At 41.8% G+C, this 14,085-nt stretch overlaps 1 protein-coding gene across 2 annotated transcripts in view; it reads right to left on the reverse strand.

Moving 5' to 3' along the window:
• The window catches only part of LOC140923293 (cadherin EGF LAG seven-pass G-type receptor 1-like), a 30,095-nt gene that overhangs the window by 15,527 nt on the left and 483 nt on the right, over positions 1-14,085 (reverse strand). For both annotated transcript variants that reach the window (XM_073373388.1, XM_073373387.1), the window contains exons 2-23: positions 13,543-13,706; positions 12,521-12,785; positions 11,507-11,788; positions 10,665-10,813; positions 9,767-10,013; positions 9,295-9,396; positions 8,775-8,869; positions 8,041-8,250; positions 7,004-7,072; positions 6,504-6,657; positions 5,955-6,104; positions 5,452-5,536; positions 4,602-4,713; positions 3,925-3,971; positions 3,464-3,587; positions 3,069-3,172; positions 2,428-2,530; positions 1,345-1,498; positions 1,068-1,134; positions 677-743; positions 344-453; positions 105-231 (exon numbers count right to left, since the gene is read on the reverse strand). In XM_073373388.1, the coding sequence (XP_073229489.1) occupies positions 105-231; positions 344-453; positions 677-743; positions 1,068-1,134; positions 1,345-1,498; positions 2,428-2,530; positions 3,069-3,172; positions 3,464-3,587; positions 3,925-3,971; positions 4,602-4,713; positions 5,452-5,536; positions 5,955-6,104; positions 6,504-6,657; positions 7,004-7,072; positions 8,041-8,250; positions 8,775-8,869; positions 9,295-9,396; positions 9,767-10,013; positions 10,665-10,813; positions 11,507-11,788; positions 12,521-12,785; positions 13,543-13,706 (2,987 nt within the window). The remainder of the gene's footprint in view (positions 1-104; positions 232-343; positions 454-676; positions 744-1,067; positions 1,135-1,344; positions 1,499-2,427; positions 2,531-3,068; positions 3,173-3,463; positions 3,588-3,924; positions 3,972-4,601; positions 4,714-5,451; positions 5,537-5,954; positions 6,105-6,503; positions 6,658-7,003; positions 7,073-8,040; positions 8,251-8,774; positions 8,870-9,294; positions 9,397-9,766; positions 10,014-10,664; positions 10,814-11,506; positions 11,789-12,520; positions 12,786-13,542; positions 13,707-14,085) is intronic.

The raw sequence follows: 14,085 nt of genomic DNA on the forward strand, positions 1-14,085 counted from the left end.
ACTATATTTCTTTTCAGCATTTTACTAGAAGAAATTTAGAAGTTTTCTGGCATTTGTCTTGCACCCTCATGGAAGTGAAAGTGGAAGAAAGGTAGCCCGCTTACCTGGGAAAAGGTGAAGCCTGCAAAGATGTAATGGAACATGGCCAGTTCTTGGTTAACCAACAACAGTCCCAACGCGAATGAAACACCGATAAGCGGAAGAAGACCAGCGGTCGCACGCAAACCAGCGCTAAAGGAATAACAAGTAACGTTAGTCAAGGACATCTTGATTGTTTCTTATGTTAAATAGTCAACAGAAACGTGTGGAAAACGTAACGCTTTCCATCATCGAGTTTACTCACTTAAGGTTGGGGTGCTCGTTGTCATGGTGATGGTGATGACGGCGGCGTCTTTTCCTGGACTGTTTTTGGAGTGAGATAAACAGAGCCATGATGAACACAAGCGTGTTAAGCTGCAACAATAAAGTACACGGCTGTTAAATGGCCTGTTAAACCGTGCGACTCCCAAGATCTGATAAGTCATTCTCCTTTCTGGTTGCTATACATTTTATTGTACGTTAGAGAATTTGCGGTTATATCGAAGCAGCAGCATCTGGCTTTTAATAAGCAGAAGTTACATACCCATCACTTAAGGGGGTGAAAAGGTTCAGAGAAACAATTTTGATGCCAACTTACTGCGACGACAATGATGATTGGAATTGTGAACGTCCAGATAAGAGTTCCATCGGTTGACATCCAGCAGCTGAAACACATAAACACACAGGTTACATTAAGACATCTTGTGGGATTAACGATAGGCTCCTGCTCTCCGAACTGCGTTTCATGTTTGTTTTGTTGTTATTGTTGTGTTGAAATGGTTCTCAAAATTGTTTAACATCAACATCAAGCAGAGAAAAAATAACTGATAAAGGCTAATGATTCGAAAACTAACGATAATTTTAGAATTTATTAGCAATGTAAGCTCCCCAGCACAGGATCAAGTAAAGACTGTTTTGCGCGTGAAATAACCGTCAAAAAAAAATCGTAAAATAACAGAACGAGAAGGTATAACCCTTGTTAAACTTACAATTTCTTATTGCCATATCCTTCGCTCGCTAGACCGGCAGAAATTCCAATAACGATTGCTGGACATCCTGGAAAATAAAAATAACTAACGTTTAGAAGACGTGTTCTGTTGGAACATTTCCACAACATTTCCACCACAACCACATCACCGCCACATTAAGCATACGGAAACTGGCGTACCTCACCTGCAAAAGTATTACTCTCATTCTAACTTACCTCCTATACTCCAAGTCAAGAGGTATAACCCTACTCAACACAGTATAACTGATGTCACTTACCCCACCCCATGAAGTAATAGAACGACATTTTGCCAGTGTCTATATTCCGCTTCTCTCTCAGTCTGCGATACATGTGCAGTCCTTCCACAAACATCCACGAAAACGAGGCACAGAAGAAATAGTGGAGACATATGGCGACCAGCCTACAGATTCTCTGCAACAAACAAAATGCACAAAAAATTAATTGTTTTGACCACAATTCACTCTGACGAGATCTCGTGGTACCTTTTTGTTTTGGTACCTGGCTGATTCATAAACTATTTCGAGTGTCAAGTATGTCGTTGACAACAAAATTTGGGTGTGAAAGGAACTCAGTGACAGATGCCAGACTAGAATGTTCAGGCCGACGTGGGACATCTGACATACATTTATTCACAGCCATTAACCCTTTAACTTCTGGAACTGCACTGTGCAAAAGTCCTGTCAAAGAAGATTCATTTGAATGGTAACACCACAGGGGTTTATCCACAGATTTAAAATTTACAGCGACAAGTAATTTCACTGTAATATGGTCTAGCGCAGAAGCATAAGCATAAGCACATGTGTAAGCAAGTGAAAACTGGGTCGACATAAGCATAAGACTAAGCACAAGAAAAACGGACAAGTTCGTTCTTCTTGTGCTTATCGTTATGCTTATGTCGTAATTTTGACTGGTGAAAACGGAGTCGACATAAGCATAAGACTAAGCACAAGAAAAACGGACAAGTTCGTTCTTCTTGTGCTTATCGTTATGCTTATGTCGTAATTTTGACTGGTGAAAACGGAGTCGACATAAGCACAAGCATAAGCACAAGGCCGTGGACCAATCATAAGTCACTTTGACCCAGACCTTGTGCGAATATATCAAAAGCAATATGGCGAACGAAGCGTTCGCCATCTTGTTTATCATCGGGTTGAGGAGAGCTGGTATCGAGAATTGAGTCAAATATGCCATTTTGCGCGCGCGCATGTCCTTATGCTTATGCGCTAGTGAAAACCAGGCTTAACAGTGAAATGGTTTAGACACGCAACGAGAGAGCATTGGAAAAATATTCGTTTTTCCACAACGTTTTTGGTCTCTAACAATAAAATAAATAAAAATACCTGATCTGCAGTTCTGTTAATTCCTACAAGGAAGGTTAGCTCAGCAATGAAAACAGCGACGATCAAGTTCTTGTGAATTGTGACGGAGTTGCTCTTTAGTTTCCTATAAAGTAACAATAGCGAAGAGTCAGCTTGTTAGTTCTCCGAAGTTACAATTATCAATTTAATTCACACAAGCCGGTTTCCTAGCAAGATCTTTTACTCCACGTAGCTATTTGGTGTCCGGTCGTTTCGCTGCATAATGAAGTCGATTCGCGGCGAAGTTATAAACTCGTTTCGCTGCATCACGAAGTTGAAAACTGCTCCAAAGTTTGCTGGTATTCATTTAATTTTCGATGATTAAGTCAGTGAAATGGTAATTAACTCGTTAGTATTATCCGTTTGTAGTTAATTTTAAGTGTCTTTTAAACGGTTTCGCATACAAAAAGACAATTTCAGCGCCACCCGGACATGATACAGCGAATCGACTTCACTATGCAGTGAAACGACTTTGTAGCAAAACGATCGGATTGAAAACGACTTCAGAGTGCGCAGGCACATTTAAAGTTGCACAAGCGCTTTTCATAGCTCTCTACTATTGAACTTAAATAACTACGGCTCAAACTTTCTTTTGTCCACGGCGGTGGCTCTACGAGACTTACCTTATTAATATGAAGAGAATAAAAGCAACGAGTAACAGGAAGAGTGACACAGCGATCCCAACGTAAGTTACCAACTGCATGGCAAAAGCCGCCTCTTCGGGATACTGTAATAAAATGAAGCATTTTAACATCACAGGCACGACATGAAGGTTTCTTTATTAAGGCAACTGTTCCCAGCATATCCCGCGCAATTAGTAACTTGTATATGGTCACAGCACAACCAGCAGAACTGTTTCTTGCAAAAGTCCACAAGCAGAATGTTGTCTACTATTGCACGTGGATAGAACGTGAAGTGATAGGGGCATGACGGTGCCAGCGCGTGTCAACCCAGTCATTTGACTTAGGAGAGTTAAAAAGAAGCTTTAATCAGTTATTACCAACTACTGCGGCCTTACCTGGAGGTTCAAATCCGATAGCACTGCAAAAGCTGTCATGTGTTTACATGCGCACACTGTATGGCTGATGTTTGACGACTTCAACTCACAACCATCACGTGACCATCCGCCTCCTCTGGTGTTCCTGTAACAAATAATATGAGACATAGTCAGTGGACTACGCATGCGCGCCCCATCTTCTACCAGAACATAGTGAGTCAAAATGCTGACATATATTGACAGCTTTTCAACCTTGTTGGACTTCATCATCTCAGCGTAGCTAACACCCATGAACCCAGGATCCCATAAAAATATATTTTCTTCGTCAATGTGAAACCACCCAATTTCACTACAAACGTCAAGACATGCAGCGCAACACCACGCGATATAGGGCTCTAACTTTTAAGTCTATAGACAATATAAGATGCAACCTCACTTTCTTGAAATAGTAACTGTGTTTGGTTTGGTATATTTATACTTACGGTACTGAATAATTCCAGTGAACGCAAATATACGACGAACGATTGACCTAGAATTAAGAAAAGTCGGTAAGTTTCGAAGATTGGTATAACCTTAGTAGTTATGAAAACACTGCATTGGACGGTGCTATTTAGACTGTTCCAGGAGTTCACATAAGCTAGGAGGGTAGAGGGCGGGGGGGGGGGGGGGGGGGGGGAGGGAACGCCCCGACTCCACTATCTCTACGAATGGAACAAGCTGAGTGCTATTATACAGAGCTATCAAATTCGCAATATTTAAAAGATAAGAGCTTCCTTACAGCTATCAAATTGCTTAAACAACTGCCTTATGTAACGGCAATTTAACCTAACAAAATCATTTTCTCATTACAAAGTTCTTTGAATTTTTATCAAATTCTCTCAACTAAATCTGGAAGGAAATGTATGGAGAACAGTTGGGAGAATTTGTATGTAGATATTGATGGTTACGGGGTTAAGCTCCGCAACACAGTCATCTCTCTCGCAACGGACACCTAGAGTTGAACTCCCCAGCCGTCATTCTTTTCCTTCACTGCCTATCAGACGAACAACTCCCCACCTCACTTAACCGTACACTGTGCCAGTTGCAATGGTGTCCGTCCAAAGATATATCTCTTTAGCATTGAAAACAAAAATTTAATCAGCAGAACCATAATACGTACCAGACGGTTAGCGAAGAAGATTTGAACTGGGTCGTTCAGAGACATACTCTCCATTTGCGGAAGATTAACAGTTATCACATCAGAGGTGACTTCTACATTGTACTTTGTGTCCCTGAAAAGGTACCAATGCGACAACAGATTAGCAAATAGGCTCGATTACCAGCCGCTGCTTGGGAAATGAGCCCGCGCTCCTTCCCAGGGGAGGACCGAGAAAGGGGCGGAAATCGAGCCTAATTAGCAAACGGTTTTTCACAATTTGAGGATCGCTTAGCCTCTCTAAGTAACCGGGTCAATTATAGACATATGTATCATCTGTCTGTCTGCTGTCAGTCAGTCTGTTGTTCTATCTGTCTGTTTATGGACTCCTCGATTTCCACGCCTGCGTTCTTATGCCCGCATACAGCTCCACTAAAAACGCCCGCGCGGAAGGCTGGTGGCTGGTGGGCTCCAGTCTCTCTCCAATTCCCCACACTATAAGGGGAATGGGTACAAGCTTTCGGCACAAAGATTCCTGGGATCGTTTGGGAGGACAGGCATTACTTATGATTGGTTAACGGTTGCCTTGGATACCATCGACCAATCATAACTAACGCTTGGTCAATCCCAGAAATCACTGCACACAAAGTTTGTACCCATTCTCTCTAAAGTTTCTAAAGTGGGGAAAAACTCGCAGCTTGCTTCTCTTCACGCTCGCAAATCGCACCCTGTAGAATCTCACTCTTCAAAATCCAAATAAAGAGGTTCCTCATAAGCTGACTTGTTACGTTTTACAACAAGCTGAGTAACTAATTGTTGGCTACAGTTTCAAGACCATTTTATCTAAACGTTAAGGGAAAAGGCAGGTACTCACCTTATTTTAGCGTCGAATGACTTGGGAAGCAAGTCTCCGATGTTTCGAATTATCATAAAACCAATTCCTAAATCGTTGTCTATTCCTGGGTAAAAAGAAAGATATCATATTACTTCTACCCCCAAAAACATCTGTGAAACCCGCGATACGAAACGGCCGGGTGAAAAGAAAGTTATCATATTACTTCTACCCCTCACAATTTCTATGATACCAGCCATATTAAAATCCTGGTTGAGAAGAAAGATATATTACTTCTATCGCTCTTAACTGCTTTGAAGCCCGCCATACCAAGCCTAGCCCTAAGATTCATAATCTGTTCTTCGCTTTCTTCAAAGAATCCCTTACCCTTGTTACATTTTTTGTGAATTGTTTCTCAAGATTACTCCTGAGGATAATAATGAGATATTTAGATTCGAATATAACAATGCAATGAACAAGATCTCCTGAGTTTCAGTTTGATTAACGGTTGAAAGAGATCTTTAGGATCGATAACTCTGTCTCACCTTTCACATCTTTGAAGAACGTCTTGGGGATGTCGACCCTGCTGGAGATATTACGCCAGATTTTGTACTGTCCATCGCTATAAAGGTCACTTTTTACTGGGTATGAAAATCCTTCAAAACCACTTACAAACACCGGATGCAGTTCCATAACTAGAAAGCAAATAACAGAACAGGCTATATTTCTAATTGATTTTCTCACGAAAAGTTCCTCACTTCCGTTTCGTCTTCTCGTTTTTAGCAGGCCATACACACGAGAAATGGGCTAAAGATATGAATAAAATTTTACACTTCCGTGCAATGTGAAACGTTTAACTCTGGGTCTCGAGGATGTAACGATCAGCAACTAAAGTCCACAGAATAAAAAAACGTCTGACAAAATACTTTTCAAAATGCTCAGAATCATTTCCTAGGTAAGCTCTCCTCAGAGTTTTCTTGAGCCTGAATCAGAATTTACTTCAGATAAATATTTCTGTTTTGCCCTGCTTTTCCATGAAGCAAGTTTGTATAACAACTCAATAGAACGTTTCATTTATCAACATGTTTGTTTACCAATGTTTGGAGTGAGTATCGTGTAGGGAAGGATAACTTTGTCTGTATCGCGTCTGGCTCGATGTGATTTTCTCTTGAGGTAAGGCAGGCTACTTGCGAGGTTACCACTGAAGTTTTCCATCTGCTGAAGGAGAGCAGCCGTCCCTGCAGAATGCTGAGGAAAAAAATTGGAAAAATACTGTTAAGTGCAAAAAACAAAACCTCCACGCTGGTTCAATTCCGCAATCACTTAAATAAGCAAGAGCAATGCTACTAAAAACAACTGAAAGATCTTTCTAGCTAACAGTGTGATTTGCAGACATAAAAATTAAATAATGCGCATTTAGGGCCTGGTCGTTTCGCTCAATTTCACAACCTGTAAAATTTATGGCGGGGGGGCAATTCTAAAAAAAAGGTAGGATGAAGTTCCTTCACCCTTCCTATTTCTGAAAACCAAATCCTTCCTGGCTTTACTAGAAAACAGTTCTACAAAAGAAAGGTTTTTCCTAAAATCCATTTACCTGTTGCACATAATCCCACACATCCTTGTTATCAGAACTGAAAAGCATACTGGCAGACTGAAGCAGGACCTGTGAAAACAAATCAAATCAAAATCTGAAATTGTGTTAAAAGTGAAAGAATTCTGAATAAAACCTCCTTGTAGAGTGTTCACTTTTCGGCACAGATGCGCTCACAGTTCTTTAACCAATAAATAAATAGTACCTATATGTAGCGGGCAAGTCTCCCCACCATCAATCTGAATTTTTTGGAACCGTCCCTGTTCATTCTAATCATCAGTTTAGACTTGTAAGCAGTGTTAATACCAATTAACGTTGTTAATGACTTTTTCACTTAGTTAACTAAACTGGTAGAAAGCTGGTCTGCAAAGTGGGTTGTTGTAGGTATAGTCTGTTCCAGGCGCTCACAGTCTCCAAAGCAACTTTTTTTCGGCCCTTCGGGCTTCAGTTTGGTCTAAAAATAAGGAGTGGCGGGCCCCCCAGGGCCCCCTGGATCCGTCACTGGTTTAGATAGTGGAGAGTGGCGCGAAATGAAAAGCGCCAGAGGTTAAAAAAAACGAAGAAAGATAAAGGGAGAGAAGGGAACGGAGTTCTTTCGCCCTATATCCCAACCCCACTACCCCCCCTCCTCGTTGTTTTTCCTGTTTACTTTTCTTTGCCCCGTTCTCTATCTGAACGCCTACAACAGGCTAGGACTAATACTGAGCTGCTTAACTCTTTAAGCCCCAATATCCAAATACAAATTCTCAAGACTGATTTCCATACATTTCCTTAATGAATTAAATGGGAGAATTATTTTTAAGATCAAAGCGTTTTCCATGGAGTGATTACTTTATATATTCTCACAACATTTTCTCTTGATTATGAATTGATATTGTTAGGAGAAAATTGATTTTCGTCTCTCTCGGAAATTAAGGGTTGAAGCAACTGATGACAATGGTTTGGTAAAACGCCTACACCACAAATTGTCAAATTCTCCCTAAGAAAACTAGAGAACTGTATAGAGAATAAGCAGGTTGATAAAAATGATTGCCGTGTACCTTAGCAAACTCATTTGTCCTTGCGGATACAAGCGTGCTGGAATTCTGTTGACTCTCATAATCAAACAGGGTTGTTATAATCTTGAGAGCGATTTCAACGTCTTTGGCATATAACCGCGGTGACAGTGTTATTGCGAGTTCTATTCTGTTGGCTACGCCAAGGGCAAAATCTGTATCCCAATTCACCAGGCCAGATGTCAAGTTTGCCAACTAAAGAGAAAGAGAAAAACATTGTTTACACTCAATTAAGCAAGGTTAATTTAGAAGACAATAGGACTAGGAAAAGGTTTTATTGACGCGCGAAAAGAAACACATCGTGAAAAGGTAGCCTCTACTTGCAGGGCTTCTTTGGGGAATTAAAACATTCATGAAGGAAAAGGAGTTCAATTTGCTTATAGACTAAAGCGAATCGGTTCAATCCGCTACTTAAATAACGAGAAAAAACTGGGGCGAGCTTACTTTCGCTAAGATTTCTGGGATTGTTACTAAGGACAGGAAAAAAATATGGCCAATAGCCGACGGGCGCGTTCCCAGAAACGATTGCGGGACGCATTTCGGCTCGAGTTCCCTTTTTGTAACTTAAGTTGCAAATTTCAAAAGAAGAATCACTATAAGGGAAGCTAAAGGTTACTTTCGAGACTCGATTTACAGGATTTTGACGATGAGAAATTGTCTAAGCATGAGTGGGACAGGAAAATAGAAAAAATTAATGCACTGTAATTCATTTCGTTTACCTGCTTCTGTAACTCCAAGAATGAGTTGGAAACACATTCTACTAAGCTTGGTTTCTGCCATCCATCATCCTTATCACAAAAGCGAGAGGCTTTGCCTAAAAAAAAAAACATTCATATCTTAGTCAGAAGCATGCAGAATATACAGAACATAATAATTTATTCTTTTCCTAGCTTCACTAAAAGTAGAGGTGACACTTTAACAGCTCAGCTCTGTTAACAGCTGCCAAAAATCACGTTGCCCCGTATAGGTCCCTGTCCCGACCACACCAAAGGGATCACCCCACCGCCGCCCCCCCCCCCCCCCCCACCCATATGCCCTGCTGTACCAGACGGTTTTACACAACAACCACGCGACAAGTTCGTTCGAAATGAGGCAATTTTGCCAGTTCAGGCCACTTGCGTCACCCGTTGATTGATTAAATATCCAAAAAAGGCAGTCCGCACATTTTCATAGGATAGCGTTTCGACTCTAAGTATATTCTGAGTACCTTTTCTAAACAAAATATAAAAACATAATTACCTGTAGATCCAAACGGACAGTTTTCTTCAGATAATTTACCAAAATCTGCCTTACGCCACCATATGTCCTCTGCAAACGCTCTTGGGCAGGAAGTGTTTATAACTAGAACATAACATGAACTGTCTTAAGAAATGAGCCTTATAATTCCAAGGGATTCAGTCTACTTTCAGGAGATTTGCCGTACGTACTAAAAAGACAGAACCTGGGGTTTTCATAACAATGTAATTCCAAGAGATGTTACGGTTTCGGCGTCTTAAAAAGGATATCTGAAATTTTCAAGTTCGAGGGGTGATCTTCGTTATCTTAACTCTTTCCATTTCGTTGTTGTTCCATTGAACCAAAAGCATTTCGAGGCACTTCTTCGTTTTACTGCAAAACACTATCTCACGTTATCGTTTTTTTGTTTGTTTTTTAATTCACTTTCGATTTAAGAGGCTCAAAGAGCCTCTCTCAGAGCCCTAAGCGCACTCACCAACACATCCTCTTGCCCTGATGATTTCACCTTGTCTATCTTGACAAGTATCACATCGCCGTCCGACCACATCTTTGGCTCCACCTTTACCTTTTTGACAAGGACACTGTCCATTCTTTACTGCACAGTACTCTCCTGTGCTACCAATATCTTCACAGTCACACTTATAACATTCATCGCTGTAAACAGGTGTCTTCTTGTCGCTCAATGAATAGCTGTAGCTCAAAAATTTGCGGTAGTGTTTTCGCTACAAAAAAACACGTTGGTGGACGTCAGTATTCAATGAAGACAGCATTGTAAAATTGTACTGTCAGACTACGGTTGCACGCGGCGTGACATTGGGTTGGTGTTGTGTCGAAGTGCATTATGGGACTGTTTTGGGACGATATTTCTTCTTTTATTAGAGAACCTTTGATTTTAAACCGAGGATGACTACGAGGATTAGTTTTTCTCAATACTAGGTAGGGCGCACGCGTGAACCAGCGACATTTTGGCAGGAAAAGGTAATAGCCGTCGCCATTCTGCTATGTGGTTTTACGGAGAATGTCGTGGTGACTGGGCGCAGACAAGTTAACAAAAGTTAGAAGCTTTGCGATCGGGAGAGGGCTTAACCTCTTTAAATGAAAATAACCGTGCTTTACGGAGTGTCTATTCTCCGTCCTCGACAAAGATCTCAACTGGCTATTTTCAGATATGACTGAAGTTTTGTATCCTCAGGATCAGTGGAACTCTTTGTGATAGAAATGTGTCCATGTTGCGAAGGTTTCCCTAACAAGTGGCTCGACTGTATATAATATATTTTTTGCAGTCTCTGCATATGAGTGCATACAATGCACGCAAAAATAAAGTTTGAATAATTATTTCAGCGTCACACAACGTCGGAACTTACGGTACTTACATTGCAGTAACATTCTCCAGTTGTCTTGTTACATACAGGACTAAGGTTCATTCCAACATCACACATACATGGTCCACAGATTCCAATATTTGGGTCCCCAAACAATCCATCTTGACAAGGAGTCTCTTTTAGAACCTCACAATATTCACCTAAAAAAAATATTTAGAGCAGTTTCGATTTAGTGACAGTGTTGTTTAAATACTTCAGAGTAACAGGCCATTTCATAGCCTGCGAGCAAGCTCTCCTATTTGAGCGAGCGAAGCGAGCCGTGCGCGAACGCGCGAGCGAGCGGCGAAGCCGCGAGGGACCGGCGAAAGGAGAGCTTGCAACCATCCCTTTCAAATTTTCATTTGTACTTCGCCCAGACAAAGGGAAATACCATTGGCTGAAAAATGACGTTCCGGAAATTTTGTCTGTGGTGACAATTTTCACGCTTTACAATGTCCCGGGGTTTCCGGGGTGGAAATGAAATTTTATGAGAGATGGTTGCAAGCTCTCCCTTTCTCTTCCCCGCCCCCCGCAGTCGCGTCTCCTCTCGCGTGCCTCTCGCGCGTGTACTTTTCACGATATCCCCCAAATGGAGAGCTTGCTCGCAGGCTAGCCATTTCAGTGTTCCAACACCAGCACATTAGGGACCTTACGATCCAACAACATTTCTCTCTCTCCCCGCCGCGTCTCGCCTTTCTCGCGTGGGGTGATTTAACGCGCGCTCGCGTTTCGCTCGCTCTACTATCCCTGAGGAAAAATGGGGACTACTCTAGTCTACTTTACGTTTGGCAGAATTTGTTACCGCGCGTCAAAAATCCAGGCGGCAAAAAAACCAATGGTAACGTCTTACTCACCTGTGTACTGTCTGGGGCAAACACACTTAAATCCTCTTCCTGAACCAATCCTTATGCACTGCCCATGGCGACATGGCTTAAGAGAACATACATCCACACAATGCCTGCCAACATACCCTGACGGACACACACACTCGTATGAATCGAATGTATCCTTGCACGTGCTGTAGGAAGGACACGGATTTGAAGAGCAGTGGGTTGGCATTTGGCTTTCACAGCCAGAAGCTATATTGTGGCTCTGGCCTTGGTTGATGTTCATCTCTCTCGTCCCTACAGAAACCCCTGAGGACATAAGAACAGCAGTAGTCAGAATCCATTCAAGCGGTTAGCCTGGGACTACAGTTAAGTGACTCATGTCATGCCACTTGCTATCTTTTTAAAAATGCTATGACGTTTACGCATAAATTGAATTCCAAATCCAGTGGTCCAGATATTATTTAAGAATATATTTTGGCATTGAAATTGTTTCCCGTCGTCTGTTGCAAAGGATGGCAAGAAGGAACACGGATGAAACGTGAAAGGTTGGGCCAACTAAAGAATTCGATTCGCTGCAAAGCTGCAATGTCGTTTCGCTAACTTAACTCGGTATTACCCGCTTGTAGTTCATTCTATTCTAAATTGCTTTAACCTGTTTAATACAAAAAGTTGTTGCAACGAATCGACTTTATGATGCCGCGAAACGACTCCATTATACAGCGAAACGACTTCATTATATAGCGAAACGACTCCATTATACAGCGAAACGACTCCGTTATACAGCGAAACGACTCCATTATATAGCGAAACGACTCCATTATACAGCGAAACGACTCCATTATATAGTGAAACGACTCCATTATACAGCGAAACGACTCCATTATACAGCGAAACAACTCCATTATATAGCGAAACGACTCCATTATACAGCGAAACGACTCCATTATACAGCGAAACAACTCCATTATATAGCGAAACGACTCCATTCTACAGCGAAACGACCGTAATTCTTTGTCTTTCTATCCTCCAATCACAGACCTTGCATACAGCCTCTAAATCCACCATAAACTGCGGATGCGGTAGAATTGTTCCTCGCTCCAATGAAAAACTGTTTAACCTCCCCTAGGTCGGCACCATACGAAGTTTGTGCCGAAACTTGATAGATGTAATCCACGGTAATGATAAGTGAATTGTACGTCCATAGGATTTCTACATGATGCCATTTGGTATCGTTGACTGCTATGTGGGGGACCTGAACAACTAGAAGCTCGTTGTAGTTGTAAGACACTTTTCCATTCACCACCTACAGGAGAGAGAGAAAATAGAATGACATACTGAGCCACGAGGTAGGGTTTTTCAATCCCGTAATCCCGACGGTTGGTTTTGGCATCGCATCTCCCGCGCAAACTTCCAATCCCGAATCTCGCCCCGATTTTGCTTTAGAATCCCGAATCCCAAGCCCGAAGAAAGAGAAATCCCGGATTCCGAAAAAAACCTATTAACGACCCTCGTGATTGACGATGGTGTTTATAATTTGTAGTTATGTACGTGATGTACCGATCATTGATTTTAACTTGGATTTTTTAAAAAATGCACTTTCTACGAGTGTCAATGTATTTAGCAAGGAAGTGCTAATTGAGGACACTATTTTCAAGTCTCCAGCTGGAGACGGGGGGCCGCCATTTTTCGACGTGGTCATCCGAGCCAGCTCAAGGTCTACCTGCTTGCAGTGTAAACGGAATACCTTCATTTCTCAGTTATTTTGAGACCCTGTGGGTGCATTCACACTTGGTGCCCGGGGTCAGTGCCCGAGGACGATACTCGCTGGGCACTAATGTGAACACACCTTTTTTTCAAGTACCCACTCTAGAATTCGGGCACGGTTCCGGTACATATCATCGCATGTCTAAAGCGAACGCACTGCCCGAGCCCACAGTAATATGACGCAAATGCTGCGGAAATACGGCATACGGCACATTTTGGCGAAGCTAATGATTTAAATCAAAATGTCTGACAAGTTTTTTCCTGCTTCCTTTTTTTCGGCCTAATTCGCTACTCACCTCAAGTAAGGATGAAACAGAAGATTTAAAAGAAGTTTCCACCAAGGTCCCAGAATGTACTGCCGTTCTAAACCGGAGAGAGAATTTCCACGGTAGATTGACCTTTGAGTTGTAAGGCATCCGTATATAGCTCTGACTCAGAAAACGCTGGGTATACTTCACAGCTATGAAAAATGATAAAATTATTAACCAATTTATTAGAAACATGCACGTATAACAGGAGAACTACTAGGGTTATGTTGAGTATAAGTAAAAAAAATACTTTTTTAGGAAGGGAGAACGAGAAAAGAATTGGAAACAAACCCTTCCCTTCTAACCTTTTAAGGCCAAAGATCCACATACAATCTCTCCTGACTTATCTCCATACATTTCCTTTGCTCAGCATTTAGGTTTATCTTACATCGTAACAAATACTAGCCTGCGTAGCGGGCCCTTGTTCTTTTCTAGGGCGAAGGGAGAAATTTCAAGGACGCGCGCGCGCACGAAGGGAAAGAAGGAGAGAAGGCCTCTTCTCCCCTTCTCGTGTTACCCTCGTGCGATCTA

The sequence above is a fragment of the Porites lutea genome, chromosome 13, assembly GCF_958299795.1.
Source record: "Porites lutea chromosome 13, jaPorLute2.1, whole genome shotgun sequence".
In the NCBI taxonomy this organism is placed as follows: domain Eukaryota; kingdom Metazoa; phylum Cnidaria; class Anthozoa; order Scleractinia; family Poritidae; genus Porites; species Porites lutea.